The sequence below is a fragment of the Idiotropiscis lumnitzeri genome, chromosome 10 (assembly GCF_059441095.1).
Source record: "Idiotropiscis lumnitzeri isolate Australia: NSW breed Sydney's pygmy pipehorse chromosome 10, RoL_Ilum_1.0, whole genome shotgun sequence".
Classification (NCBI taxonomy): Eukaryota; Metazoa; Chordata; class Actinopteri; order Syngnathiformes; family Syngnathidae; genus Idiotropiscis; species Idiotropiscis lumnitzeri.
This window is the reverse complement of record NC_142400.1, coordinates 2,405,932-2,420,000: the sequence shown is the minus strand read 5'-3', so window position 1 is coordinate 2,420,000 and position 14,069 is coordinate 2,405,932. Positions and strand designations below refer to the sequence as shown.

At 42.2% G+C, this 14,069-nt stretch overlaps 4 protein-coding genes across 4 annotated transcripts in view; 2 read left to right on the top strand and 2 right to left on the bottom strand.

Annotated features, from left to right (window-relative positions):
* Nucleotides 1-5,139, bottom strand: part of zp3d.2 (zona pellucida glycoprotein 3d tandem duplicate 2) — a 9,566-nt gene extending 4,427 nt beyond the window's left edge. Inside the window, exons 1-2 of the mRNA XM_088307318.1 lie at nucleotides 5,071-5,139; nucleotides 4,621-4,797 (exon numbers count right to left, since the gene is read on the bottom strand). Of these exons, the coding sequence (XP_088163444.1) occupies nucleotides 4,621-4,652 (32 nt within the window). The 5' untranslated portion in view covers nucleotides 4,653-4,797; nucleotides 5,071-5,139. The remainder of the gene's footprint in view (nucleotides 1-4,620; nucleotides 4,798-5,070) is intronic.
* Nucleotides 2,316-4,004, top strand: LOC148328578 (transcription factor HES-7.1-like). Its single transcript, XM_088307453.1, has 4 exons — nucleotides 2,316-2,399; nucleotides 2,570-2,680; nucleotides 3,112-3,727; nucleotides 3,805-4,004. Exons 1-3 carry the CDS (start codon nucleotides 2,355-2,357, stop codon nucleotides 3,520-3,522), a joined length of 567 nt encoding a protein of 188 aa, XP_088163579.1. The 5' UTR covers nucleotides 2,316-2,354; the 3' UTR covers nucleotides 3,523-3,727; nucleotides 3,805-4,004.
* A 2,649-nt stretch (nucleotides 5,140-7,788) lies between the features above and the next one.
* On the top strand, nucleotides 7,789-9,056 carry LOC148328576 (transcription factor HES-2-like). The gene is made up of 3 exons (XM_088305749.1): nucleotides 7,789-7,833; nucleotides 7,932-8,018; nucleotides 8,644-9,056. Exons 1-3 carry the CDS (start codon nucleotides 7,789-7,791, stop codon nucleotides 8,962-8,964), a joined length of 453 nt encoding a protein of 150 aa, XP_088161875.1. The 3' UTR covers nucleotides 8,965-9,056.
* Nucleotides 9,057-10,683: 1,627 nt separating this feature from the next.
* Nucleotides 10,684-13,286, bottom strand: rpp25l (ribonuclease P/MRP 25 subunit-like). Its single transcript, XM_088305748.1, has 2 exons — nucleotides 13,076-13,286; nucleotides 10,684-12,108 (listed from the first exon to the last, which is right to left on the bottom strand). The coding sequence occupies exon 2, from the start codon at nucleotides 12,106-12,108 to the stop codon at nucleotides 11,479-11,481; it is 630 nt and encodes a 209-aa protein (XP_088161874.1). The 5' UTR covers nucleotides 13,076-13,286; the 3' UTR covers nucleotides 10,684-11,478.
* Between the last annotated feature and the right edge of the window lie 783 nt (nucleotides 13,287-14,069).

Genomic DNA, 14,069 nt, shown 5'->3' with positions numbered 1-14,069 from the left:
AAATGACAACCTATAAAACACACCACTCATATTGGAGATCAGGATCAGGGTTTTCACACGTTCCGTGCCGTTCTGGATTTCTTTCTGTGAATAATAATTTGATTTGAATGAAGGTTGTGATCCAAAGGAGGACTTTTGGTGCAGGTCTGCACTTTTATAATAGTCAACTTTATGAATAACGTTTAACATTTTTTCATCCATTCGCCAACGGAACCCTTCCCTAATTCACAGGCACGTGGACGTAAGCCCCCCGCCCCCTGCGAAGCCCCCCGCTCACGCGACACGCGCCCCTGAGAGGTGAGAGCTGCTCGTGTTATATTAACGTGTGAGGGGGGAACAAAAGAGTGGTGGGGAGTTGGCGTCAAGCATCCGGCGAACAGAATGAAGATCAAACACTTCATTGTGTGCACCAAAACACCTCAAAGAGGCAATAGGCGTGCGTAAAAGTGTTACGCGCTCACTAAACCCAAACGACACTTTACCACTGGTTATATTATATCCATTTGAAAGTCTAATTTAGAATAAACGTAGCTCAAGTAATCGAATAAAGGCGTTTGAAGTGAAATTATTATTAAAACGTGAGTCAAGGTGTTTTACGCGCGCTAAAATGTACTACAATATAAATTGTTCATTTAAAGTCTGGACATCTAAATGGCCTTCAAATGATGTAATTAAAGATAAAGCTGGCTTTTTTTTGGGTGGAAGACAAACGGCAAACACACGCCGGTAAAACTCGAGACCTGCTGCTGTAACACTTCAAATTTCCCCATTGTGGGACTAATAAAGGACATCTTTATCTTTTGAGAACATTTCTTCCACGCGTTTGCGTAATGGTCATCCAGTCATTTTAATCTATTATGTAATCATGTTTTTTTAAATGATTTTCCATTTATAAATTTGGGAGCATTTCCTTGGCAATCAAGACATTGCGCAATTTGTCACCGAATGCGACGTGTTATTAAACCTTTCTCCTGAATAGGCAAAACTTGATTGCATTCGCGTGCGAAGGAGCGCGACGCCCCGTGGAAACGCGCGTGCACGTCATTCCGATTCAAGTGCAAACCCGTCACACCTCCCACGGCGAGAAGCGTCTGCTGGTCACTCTCCCACTGTCACACCTTTGGGGGTCTTTGGGACGGTGGCGTCGCTCTCCCACGGCTGTGTGTCCACTTCAAAGGCTTTCGCACGCACGCGTGGACAATTTGGCGCGCCAGCACGCGGCACACATGCAGATGGCACGCGTGGGTTTTGCAGGTGTGAATGCAAACGTGTTTTGAGTTAAGTCGTCCCCAACGTACGCGGCAAGGGACAAATGCAAAGGCCATGTTGCATTTGGCCTATTAGTTTTTATTCTTTAGAATGAAAATTACTATCAAGTTTTACATGGGAGAAATTACCTTAGGCTCATTTGGTTTGTAATCAGATATTTATTTGGATGCGTTGTGGTTTTGTTACTTGAAAAAAAATGTGAATTTATATTTAATATTCTGTCTTTCGCTCGTATGACATTTAATCGAAGACAGACAAAACTAAATTGAGTAAACAGCCTCAACACGTCTCCTTTATCAAATAACCTAAGATATTTTTTTAAACATGAAAAAAATCATATAGACTACTGATTATATTATACTCTATTAATTCATAATTTTATTTCAGAGGTATAGAATTGAATGATCCTTTTAACTAAGGAAGTCGATTATAACAAAGGTAGCCAACATACCGAGTAGATTTTTAAAGCATTTTGTGTGTGCGTGTGTTTCTTAACACACGTTAAGATCCATTTATATCTTCTCATAACCAAAAATGAAATCGAAAAGTAAAAATTACTTGTGGGCAATTTGCTCTGAACATGCAAAAATAGAACCAGAGTTCGTTACGGCTGAGCTCAGCGCGTGTGTCCGAATTGAGGCCGCTTTGGCGGGCAACAATGCAAGCAGGCGTGGGCCCTCGCTCTGGAGACATTAAAAAAAAGTGAATTGGTTTCGCGGGGCAAAAACCTTACGTGGGTCGCATGGAGCTGAAAAAGAACCAGAGTTTTTAAAGGCCTCCGCGAGCTCTGAGTTTCTTCAAGTTATACATTTACCATCTTTAATTGGGTTTATTGTACTAAACGGTGAGATCATTAAAAGGAACTCCATTAATGTAGTAAAATTCAATTAAAAAGAATCATGTCTAAGGCAACATGACACCCATGGAGCGCGGATTTGCCAAGGTGGCATGTGATTGGCTGTTGGGGGAAGTGGGTGGGGCTAGAGCGGAGCTGCAGAACATAAAACAAGCAACCACGCGCTGCGCCATCCTTTTTCTGACTTCTTCTGCCTTCCTGAGGAAGCTTGCAATTGGAAGATCGCATCATGAAGCTCGTGCAGGAAGCAGAGGATCCAAACCGCGACAGAAAGGTAATGAAGCACATAAAATAGTCTTGAAAAAGTACTTTTTTTTTTTTTTTGCTTTTGTAGTATTTGAGGTATATTTTAAATTTGCTTTCAAAGAATTTCCATTTAGTTACGAATCCATATGAAAGAGTTAACTTTTTATTATTATTATTATTATTTGTGACGCTTTCCAGCTTATCAAGTCTCAAGTCGAGAAGCGTCGACGTGAGAGAATGAACCACAGTCTGGAGCGTTTGAGGTGCATGTTGATGCAGGAGCCTCAACAGCAACAGCAGCAGCAGCAGGTAAAAACCATACAAACAAAAAAAAACGGAAAAAAAAGCAATTTTCACTCAGTTGAGTCATATTGAGGGAAGCGCGGTGACCTCGTGGTTCGCTCGTCTACCTCACTGTTTTGGATTCAAATCTCGTTTCAGGCCTTCCCTCCTGTGTGGAGTTTGCATGTTCTCCGTTGCTCTTTCATGGGTCAAAAACATGCATCATTCCTCAAAAAAAAAATAAATAAATAAAAAAGACAGTGAGTGGCCTAGTGTTTGGCACATCTGCCTCACAGTCGCAAGGTTCTGGGTTCAAATCTCACATTGGTTTTGTTTTGTCTTCCACATTCCATGAAACATTCCTGTTGAAGACTCTATCATGTACATTTGTTAATGTGATCACCAATCTAGAAAGTGTATGCCTCCAGTTACAAATAAACGCACATGTGTCGCTCCAGGGTGAAGCCCAGCGTCGCGTGGAGAAAACCGAGATTTTGGAGCACACGGTCCTGTTCCTCCACAACACCGGCAAAGCGACAAGTGGCCCACCACCACAGCAACACTCCTTCCAAGATGGCTTCCACACCTGCCTCCAAAGGGCCGCCCACTTCCTGGGGCCCGAGGGCAAAGGCCTGTGGCTCGCCCTGGACGCCTCCTTCATCCAACGTTCCTTCTCACCTTCATCCTCCTCCTCCTCCTCTTCCTCCATCCTCCACATGCTGAGACACAAGTCCAAGCACAACAGGCGAGCGGCGGCTCAGCCCCCCAGAACCCCCCCGCAGGGGCAAAACTGGCTGGAGACGTGCATGGAGAGCCCCCCGGCAGAGGGGCCCTCACTGGGCCAGAGCGTGTGGAGGCCGTGGCCCTAAACAATGAACTTTGAGCCACCGCCCCCACCCCCCCTCCTCCCCCATGTATACATTATCTGTCAAGTTGATGGTGTAAATAGTTTGAAGACGTCATTTGTACGCTGCTGTGTATATACGTGAACCACTCGACCCACTATAGATTTGTATATAGTGCCGTTTGGGATGGGAGCTGGATGCCGGCGCCCACCATGTGTCCACTTGAAAGGTGAGTTTGTCACACGCACACCAACGCGTACAAACGAGATTGTGGATCATAATCAAGTGTCCTGTCTCATTTTGCAGCTGCTTTATAAAGTACGAGGGGCCCCACCCTCACGTCGTGAGTCATGAACAACCTCTGTGATCCCTCCTATGATAATATATAACTTGTATATTTTGCACACTAACTTATTGTACACGTCTCCCTATGGTGAGCCTTTATTGTTGTTGTCTGTTTTTTTTTTTTGTTTTTTTCCCCCCTCACAAATAAACATTCCACTCAAATCAAATGCGTGCCGAGTGTGATCGAAAGTTTTAATGTTCCAGAGATGTCAAACTCTCTCATACACGAGAGCAGGGATGGGAAAAGTTAAATTCATTCAATTCAATTAAAACGAAAACACGGGCCTGATCATTCATAGAAGGTTTACACACCCCTCCCTGTATTTCAATTATTTTTCCACCGTCAATGTGACCTATTCATTTGTACAACTGGGGATTTGCTTTTTACTTTTTTTCTGCACGAAATGAGGTCGTCTTCAAAATGAATCTAACACTTTAATAGTCGTTAAATTGGAGTCAGTAAACACCCGCCACTAGTGTTGGGTAAATGAAGCTTCAAATCAGCTTCTTGTAGCAGGTGTAGTATTTTCAGACTCCGGTAGATGGCACTCTTTGTTCAACATTGGGCTGAAAGCACACTGACTTGCCATTTTTCAAACCCTTTATTTAAACCAACAGTGCCATCTACAGGACTCAAAAATAACACGACTGGTTCATGAAGCAAATTTGAAGCTTCATTTTCCCATCACTACGCGCCGCCATTTAAAGTGCATTCTTGTTGGTAGATTTTTTTTTTTTAGGGGTTGAGGAATAGTGTTGCGTTTGGACCGAACATACCTTTTGGATGAAAACAAAATGTCACCAAACATAGGCGAACCCTGGCCTTTGAACAGGGGTGTGTAGACTTCTTGTGCAGACTACTTCCTCCTTCAGCACAGTAAAGAGAGGACAGAGTACAGAAGGATGACCGATCCTCAACTGTCCTCATGCAGTTTTAGTTGCATCAGATGTTTCCTGCAGATAGAGAATATACGTTTGAGAGTATTGTAATATTACGCGAGTACTCTAATAAAAAAGAAACAGATTACATTTGATAGTAGGCCTAACGAGAAGCAAAAACAAAATGTTTATTTTGCCCATTCCGGCGTAATGCAGGTGGAGTTTAGTCCCAACAAGGCGGAAAGCGAGTCAAAGCCGCTCGGCTCGAGTTTTGAAGCAGAAAGTGAAGACAAAGTATCTGCATGTGATCGAGGAAAAAGACAATGTCAAGAACTCAGGTTGGCTTACGTTAGTCTGAGGCACTTTAGCGACAAACTTGTTTACGCTTGTTGACAATCTGGAGATGTGTTGGCGTCCGCCAGAGCATCTTAAATAGTCGCAGTGATTAAAGAGATGGAATTCACCTGCTGACAACGCCAACGCACCAAACCTGCAAAGCAAATGCGCGCGCGCACACACACGCGCACGCGCACACACTTGTCCGTGTGGACATGATTACATCGCTAAAGTTAGTGCGTGTGCGTGCGCGTGAGCGTGTGTGTGTGTGTGTGTATTGGCGGGGGTGCTAAATTGGGGTTGCCACACTCTCCCCCACGGGTGCAAATGCTGTCACGCGTATTCTACACTTCTGTTGGAAAGTCGTGAACAAAGAAAGTGTGTCCCGTGGGAACTCCACTCGGTGGCTCTTCTCATTCCTCAAGTGCAGGAAGCCATAAATGAAGTGTCTTTCATTTAAGCCTACATGAGGTGTTGGTTACTTGAAAAAGCCAACTGTCGGGTTGTCTGTGTCAAAATTGAATACATATTACTGGTCATTAAAACATGAAATAAACGTGAAAAAAATCAAACTGTTCCCGAATTAATTTAATTGTAAGGTATGATGGTAATAAATAAATACACAGAATTAATTCCATGTCATTAAAAAAAATAAATTCCCTTTAAATGGTTAAAAACACCATTAATTGAATTGAATAAATTATGTGTATGCCATTAAATCGTTACAAATATATAACAAATAAAAAAAAATCGAATCATTTGCTCACAAGTTTATTTGGCGAAACATCTTCGCACCACTTACAAACTCTAGAGCACAACAAATTTAATAATGATTTAGTAACATATTTTTTTCAAACAATTTTAGTCGAAAATTCATTACAGATAGACTGTATTTTTTAATGACATGAGCCTATTAGAATTTTAAAGTGAGAGAGAGACAGAGAGAGAGGAAAGACAAACTCGAATTTGTGTGACAATATATGCAAACAAGGCCAAAAGTTGCCCCATCGGCGTGTGACGGTGGGAGAACGGAAAGCAGTCGCTTCTCGTGGTGGGGAGAGGTGTGAGTGAACAAAGTGCACCAATGGCTTCATTCAGTCACACGTTTCATTCAGTCACACGTGAACTGAAGAGACACGCACGCGTCATTCCACGCGGCGCCAGGCGAGCTCGCATTCGAGGGCAATGATTGTCCAATAAAACCCACTTACGGACAAAAAAACGTATAAAACAAGGATTCTACTTCAAATGGTTGAATAATTCTGAGTTGTGACTAATTTATTAACAATCGAGTGTTTGAGGGCACAAACGCGCGGGAGAAATGTTCCCTATCGTCTCCCGTGGGAAACTTGTCCAGCTGTCATACGTACGTGTATGTGTGTGTGTCTTTACACTTTTGGTTGGTTGTGTTTATTCACGGAAGACTGCCCTTTTTGCTTTAATGACATAATCTGATGAAGATTTAGAAGTCTAGACTTGAAATGAAATACACAACACAGTAGTTGTTCGTTTTTGGTTGGGCTGAGATTTGTGCCACTAGAAACTAAATCTGAATATCGACTTGAATGTGAATTGCTTAACTTGAATATTTGAATTGAAAACTGAATTATTGAATTGAAAACTGAATTATTAAATTACATAAATTGTAAATGGAAAAATTCCGAATCAAATGAAACAAAAATAAAATGTATGTAATACAATAATACAGTTTTCAATTCAATAATTCAGTTTTCAATTCATATATAAAAGTTGAGCAATTCTCATTCAAATCGATAATATTCAGATTTAGTTTCTAGTGGCACAAATATCAGCCCATGTTATTGCTTCGTTTGGCGCGCGCAAAACATTTTTATGCATGTTTTACGCACATATTTTGATTGTGATCATTTCATTTAATAAAAAAAATAAATTTGTCGGTGAGGATACGAAAAAAAACCTCATGCGTGGGAGCCATTGTGCGCGCGCGTGTGAGTTTGTACGTGGCTGGCCGACATTTTGGCGTCAATTCAGGACTCAGTGCATGCGCAAAAGACAACTTTGTCACAAGTAAAGACTTGAATAGAATTACACGATGCTTTGAGGGTTATTGCAGTGACGTTTATGGTTGAATTTTGTGAGCGCACACTTCAGTTATGGCGGTCTTCCTCTTGGAGGTGTGCGTTCACTCACCTCCAATGTGATGTCTGGTCTTAGCCGGATGCCAACAATCTCCATCACGCCCGCACCCCAATTCTCTTTTTCCACACATTTGTTAATATAACACGAGCTGCTCACACCTCTCAGGGGGCGCGTGTCGCGTGAGTGGGGGTTCTGTAAAAAGGATGGGGGGGTGTCCACGTGCCCGTGGATTACCGAACGATCCTGTTGGCGCATGCATAAAAAAGTGTTACTCTTCAATACATAAAACGACCATCAGAAAGATGGATGACAGTGCAGACAAGACATATAAATCCTAATTTGGATCAGAACGTTCGTGCAAATTATTTTTTCACAACGACTAAGGAATATGTTGGGAAATGATTTTTATAACAATGTTCTAAACGCAAACATTAAGCGTTACCTCCTTGGGTAAATGTAGTCTCGAGTTTGTAGATGAATATGACACACAATTCGATCATTTGAAAGATGAGTTTAGAGGCTGAGTGGGTGGAGCCTGTGGGGAGTTTTTTTTATAGGTCTAAGTGGGGCCGGAGGGACCGCATTCAACTTTGACTCTGTTGGACTCCAGTCATGAAGATGCGTCAGCATTGCCAGCATGCGAACAAAGACAAGAAGGTACGTGGCTCATTCATCATCTTTAAGATTGGAGCGCGGAGACAGGGAAACTTATTCATAGTCATCATGAAAATGTTGATACTGTTTGTCTTCCACAGAATTTAAAACCTCTGGTGGAAAGACGACGACGAGAAAGAATAAACAGGAGCTTGGAGAACCTCAAAACTCTTTTGCTTTCACCACAAGTAAATATAACACTTATATGAGACTTTTGCACTAACTAAATGTACTAAATGAAAATGAAAGGTACATTCGTACATACGGGGATCTGTATTTCTTTACTCCACATTTAGAATTGTCTGCCAGCTTTGAAAGCTTTTAGGTTGGTCAGGCCTCTTCGAAAAAAATCTTTACATTTTCGTTTGCAGTCTCACAGTGATTCCCAAAGCTTGCTACACAGCGCCCTCTAGTGGTATGCAAAATAATTGCTGGGATAAAGTTTGAACCTGCATGCTACACTAGTTTCTTTCTTTTTTTTTTTTTAAAGTTTTTTTCTTTATTCAGCACCACACAATGCAATTTATTTGTATTTAAATATTTAAAAGAGCAATACATTTGCATTATCCCTTTTGTAAATGATACTCATTACAATGGTAGGCTACCTGGTGAGTCAAATTATTTTTTGAAGCGGCTTGATGTAACACGTTTGAGAACCACTTCAGTAGAGCAGTAAATTTGACCTGCAAATGTTAAAAATAAGCTTTTAGTAGAAAAAGAAAGAATTTACCATATGCAAATAGTGAATAGCGTGTTTAAATGTGTGTGTGCATCTAAAACTGTGTGCGCACTGCTGCCGGGTGTATTTGACAGTTAACTGGCGGGCGCAGGTTGGAGAAAGCAGAGATCCTGGAGCATACCGTATTCTTCCTGCAGCAACACGCCAACAAAGGTCACACGAAGCAGGTGCTGCCCTCCTACCAATATGGCTTCTCCTCCTGCCTGCAGAAGGCTGCCCACTTTCTACGATTCGAGGGCGAAAGCGTGACCCTCGCTGACTCCTCATCCTCCTCTTCGTCTCCCCCTGGAGCCGCTCCGGCTCTCGGGAGTGTCTCCATGGGCGTCCTTTGCAACACGACGCCCCAAAAGAGGCCCAGCAGCACAGCGGAGAGCTTGTGGAGACCTTGGTCCTGATGTCCAACATGAGGGGGACAATGTCAGTGCAATAGAATGTACAACGCCATGTGTATATACTGTCATTTTATTAAGGACCAAAATCCACCGTGATGATGTTTAAACGACGCATGTTTGCACCTTTTATTTATTTAAATGTCATGTGTGTAAATAAACAAAATGGGAAAAAAACATTTCCATGAGTTGTGATATTGTCGTTTTCTTTTTGATTCCGGGAATGAAATGAGGACGATTTACTCATAAAACGGGTTGCCATAAAATCAACACGTTTCCAATTTGGGGTAAAATTCTATTACAAAATGCTGCCACGTGCCAAACGCCAGGACTATCACGTGATATATATTTTTTAATTATCAATTTACGTGTATAAAATGTGGAATATCATCTACCACAACTTTCCAAATTCGTTAATTGTTCAAACGTTCTCTTTAAAGTACTGTAATGAAATGATGCAATGCGAAGTGGCGTCTACAAAATGGCGGCAGCAGCTATCAAAAGAAGCGTGCGTAAAATGTTAAAAGGACGGTTCTCTGGTCACACTTTCGAGTCGTCCTCGTTTGCACTTCAAACCGGGGACACGCGTGTCTGCGTGAACGTGGGAAATGTCCCCTCGCCACTCACACTTGTAAATGACATTTAACAGCTCGTAAACGCGTCGTGGATGGCCAGCTCCCACGAGTCAATAAAATGCTTTAGTTATTTCGACAGCATACAGCACAAACGTTTTCGGCACTTTCGACATAAATCTACAGCCAACATAAAATGAAAAATATTCATACCGTTTTGGAATTTCTACTGCATTACGACTTTGTTGTCCCAATGGGCAAATTGTATTGTCGATCTTAATTCTGACAGGTTACATTTGTTTTATTCCTGATCTGATTTTCTTTACACAGTACTTCCATATTGCTATACATTATCAATTGTTAATATTTATCAATTACTGTAAATTGTAACGAAATAAATATTTAAAAATAAACACGTTAAATGCAAATGTGTTGTACGAAAAATTTAAATACACACCGAAATGTGTTCAAAAATTTACGGTGCTGTATTTATTCTTATTATGCCACTTCACATTACGCAGTTAGAAGATTCAATGAATTAATTCCCCCATATACCACTAGAGAGAGCCCACGTAACACAGCAGATGAAAAGTAAGCTTTTAACCAGCAGGCGGCGTATATGTGTCACGTGACACCAAAAGAAACGAACCACCTTCTTTTCAACCAATTGGATGGAAAGCATCAATGCGCTAAAACTTTTACAGCCAAACGTAATGTGACCTTCTATAAATTCCATGTGCACATGGCCAACTTTTTAATGCTTCAGTACATTGTGCATAACTTGCCGTTCATTCGCAAAGAGCGGAAGGGTAAAATTCACAACAGATGGCCAATATATTTCCTGATTTGATTTGAATTGTCCTTCTACTCACATTGTTTACAATTTAACTGCAAATATGCTGCATTCACTCTCTTTGTTCAATAACTTTTTCACTGTATAATTTATCTTGTATTTAAATATGTCATTGAGTTTGTGTATTTAGTAGTTTTACAATAAACTCCAACGGTAGTGTCATCAAACATATTAAAGCACACAGGGAAGGCACAATAACATTCGGCACACTTTTTGGAACTGATATAAGATGAGGATGAGTTTGGCTACGCAGGCAAAGATGAGGACGTTCTTTTTGGGGCACGCATGCTCCGCCAAATGCATTTTTTCATACATTGGTGCGGCCCAAGACCAACTGGCCCGTGGACCGGTGGCAATCGGTGATGGGGACCTCTATCCTATGCAGCGCAAAAGAGTCAAAGGAAATGGCTTTTTCATTGGTAGAATTCAGTCGCATAAGACAAACGTCGCCATGGAACTCGATTGCAGTTTGGAGTTGAATCAAAAAGGCTTTCTCAACAAAGGAAGTCAACTCATTCTTTAACAAATTAAGTTCTATGCGGCCCCACAATTAAAAACACGGTATTCTGATTAATACTACCATTTGTTGAATATGAAAAAAAAAGCAGCAAAACGCACCAGTTTTTATTCTGTTTTTTGCGTTTTGTCACGTGACGTTTTCAAGTTGAAACGCGATTGGTTGCTTGAGCAACAGTGATATTTTCAGTCAAGAGCAAGTGGCAAAATGGCCACTCCGAAATAGATAAAACAGGTGGCTTTTGCTGCGAACGCAATGGTAATCAGAACGCTGTGTTTAGACGAGTGGGGCGCATAGACCATACCTGAAAGAACGTTTTTTTTTTTAGCTCAAGCTCAATGTCGCCATCTAGGGGTGGAGTGTCAGAATTCACTTGAATCAAACGTTTGCTTCCCAACACAAAAGAAAAAAACAAAAAAACAAGCCACAGTTCATAACTCGAAAAACTCATGATTTCGGCCACTTGTAAGTCCAGGCACCACAGAATTTCCCCAAATTCCTCAACTTGACATCCTCTGGAAAATGTCCACCCCTTTGCAATCTAATTCCAAACACAGTCAAACCATTGTTGCTTTTTATCAGCTGGGTGCTTTCAAGTCTCGAGAACGTCCTGTGTGGCGCCCTCCGCCCCTTCCTCTAGCGCTCCCACCTCCGCCCCCGCCCCTCTTCCTCTTGTATGCCCCCACATCCCCCTTCTCATCACGGGTCCACAGGTTGTCGCAGCGTCCAGGTGCCTGGTACCCGGGCAGGCTGTGGTCCAAAGGGTCCTTGGAGAGGAGAATCCAGATGACAGGCAGCTTCCTGCTAACGGTGATGCTGTCCAGTCCGACGGCCGGCTCCAGAGGCTCCCACACGTCCGTCAGCGTGGCGCTGGCCAGCGAGGTCAGCTGGTGTAAGCCGCGGACGCGTCGCTTAACCACCTCGGCGCACGTGATGGCTTTTGACACACCTTTGCCGCTCGCCGTGAATACCAGCTGGCGGCACAGGGGGCGGCCGGGCGGGCTGCCCGGACCCTCGCCAACCTCGCCTCCTCCTCCGTTGCCGTCTTTGTCCGTCTTGGGCTTGACCTCCATGCGGTTTAGGGCATAATGGAGCAAATTGCGGATCTTGCTGCCATCTTTGACACGCACCTGCGGCGTGTCCGGGACAAGGCTGAACGGACACACGGACGGCTGCTCCGTGCTGCGAGTCTTACTGTAGTTCTCCATCTGCAAACAACATAACACATTACTAACTTTGATCCTTTGTTGTCATTGACATTACATGCAGCACGGTCACCTGCTGTCAACTGAAATCGATGTCACTGCTCACCTGTTTTGTAGGTGTGGTCATGTGATGTTTGCAATTATTTCAGCGATCACCATCATTATTATATTTTGAAAACTTTAATTAATTGGATGATAGTGTTGATTAATTTTGACACCTCTAATCGCAACCTATTGCATAATAAGAAAGTCATATTGCCATCGGTTCCAGAGGTTACATTAAAATATGCACTATTATATTAAGATCACTGCAATATAACATGTTAAACCATGTGACCTTTTTTCACTATAGTAGAAAATAATATTAACGTAAAGTTTCACGCTGAAGCATAATATCGATTTTTTTTATTGTTGCCATGTGGTCAACTTCCTCAGCAGAGGTAAAAATGATCACTTAACCAACTTTGTGCACTTTCTAATCCAAATATGTGCACGCCGAATGGAAGCCAGCGTGTCTCTGGTGGGCGAAGTGGTTTTGATTTAGTCGTTTTGTGAAGAAAATGACACATTTAATGGTAAAGATGGCAAAAGTGTGACACATTTGCAAAGGGCATCGTTGCTAGCCGGTCGGTGAAGTGATTACAAAGCAACATGATGCGACCATGGCGTTGCATACGTAGACTAGCCATATCGATTTTTTTTTGTAATTTAGCCTCTACCCTAACTATTAATTCACTGCCATTGACGGATATAGAAGCCAAAAAGTATATTCATTTTACCTAGGCTGGTAGTGAATGAGTTAATGCCACATTTTATTTGCAGACGCACCAACGTGCGAGGCTAGGCTAGTGTTAGCACACGCGCGTTATTTATAATTCCACTCGCCAGTGTCGCGAAAATAACATCACACCCACGCTAGCAAACGAGATACACTTTGCGCGCTCGCTTTAAACGTGAAACGTTGACTTACTTCGACTGTTATTTTCGTTTTCTTTCTTTTCCAGCTTTTCCTTTACATGTTTTGGTGTGCCACTCGCGCAGCCGTAAAGCAAAGACAAGTGTCGCAAACCGCCCCTCTTCGCCGTAGCCTTTGGAGGGGGCGTGGCTCTGCGTGTGCGCGCGCGCGCGCGCGCGTGCATGGGACTAGATGAATGAATGATGATGGTGATAAAAGCGCGCAAGTAGTGACTGGTACATGTTGTTTCTGCGATTAAAGTTTATGTAGATGGGTTGAAGAAGTCAACTTTGAACTTTTTTCCTCTTCGGGAGATATTTTTTGTGCATCTTGACACTCAAGGCCATGTTTTAAATAAATCGCTATTTTAAGGGCGTTTCACTCAGCACGGAACATTGAAAATGCGATTTGTGTTACACATACGACACACTTTAGGCACATTTAAATGTATTAAAATGTAAACTTTAGCGCCTGTTCTGACCGAATAAGAAGTCAAGCGTGCTTGCCTCAAGCTGTTTATAGTTCACTCCTAACTGAAGTGTATTGTAAAACTGACACTTAAAGTACAAATAAATACAGAATGTTTAAGCATTTTCAACCAAACCATATAATCGCCTTTACTGTAGTTTATTGCTAACTTTAATGTGTGAAAATCTGCAATTTTCATTTGACGGCACCTTCTTAGAATCCGTTTTGGTCATCTCCATCGAACTACAATACAAAATTCCCAAATGATAATAACTTTGGTTTGGCCGAGAGACAGTTTAGCGTTGCTCGCTGCAGCTTCAATTGTTTGGTCCTGGTCCTGAGCAGCAGGCTGCGTGAAGGCACTCTTGTAATCATTGTTTTTATTATCATGCTGACAAGTCAACGACTGAATGAGTAAATGGTCTTTTTGGGGGGTCTCAACATGCATGAAAAGTTTTTTTTTTGCACTTTTTGCAAACACGTGTATCCCAGTGATAATGTATAGCGGCTAGTTGAGCGGTTTCACTGCATAGCCTCCCCA

Excerpts from the sequence above, each read along its gene's own strand:
- LOC148328578 (XM_088307453.1), top strand. The coding sequence starts at position 2,355 with ATGAAGCTCGTGCAGGAAGCAGAGGATCCAAACCGCGACAGAAAG. Across the intron at positions 2,400-2,569 it reads ATCCAAACCGCGACAGAAAG|CTTATCAAGTCTCAAGTCGA; the intron begins GTAATGAAGCAC and ends GACGCTTTCCAG. Across the intron at positions 2,681-3,111 it reads AGCAACAGCAGCAGCAGCAG|GGTGAAGCCCAGCGTCGCGT; the intron begins GTAAAAACCATA and ends GTGTCGCTCCAG.
- LOC148328576 (XM_088305749.1), top strand. The coding sequence starts at position 7,789 with ATGAAGATGCGTCAGCATTGCCAGCATGCGAACAAAGACAAGAAG. Across the intron at positions 7,834-7,931 it reads ATGCGAACAAAGACAAGAAG|AATTTAAAACCTCTGGTGGA; the intron begins GTACGTGGCTCA and ends TGTCTTCCACAG. Across the intron at positions 8,019-8,643 it reads CTCTTTTGCTTTCACCACAA|TTAACTGGCGGGCGCAGGTT; the intron begins GTAAATATAACA and ends TGTATTTGACAG.
- rpp25l (XM_088305748.1), bottom strand. The coding sequence starts at position 12,108 with ATGGAGAACTACAGTAAGACTCGCAGCACGGAGCAGCCGTCCGTGTGT.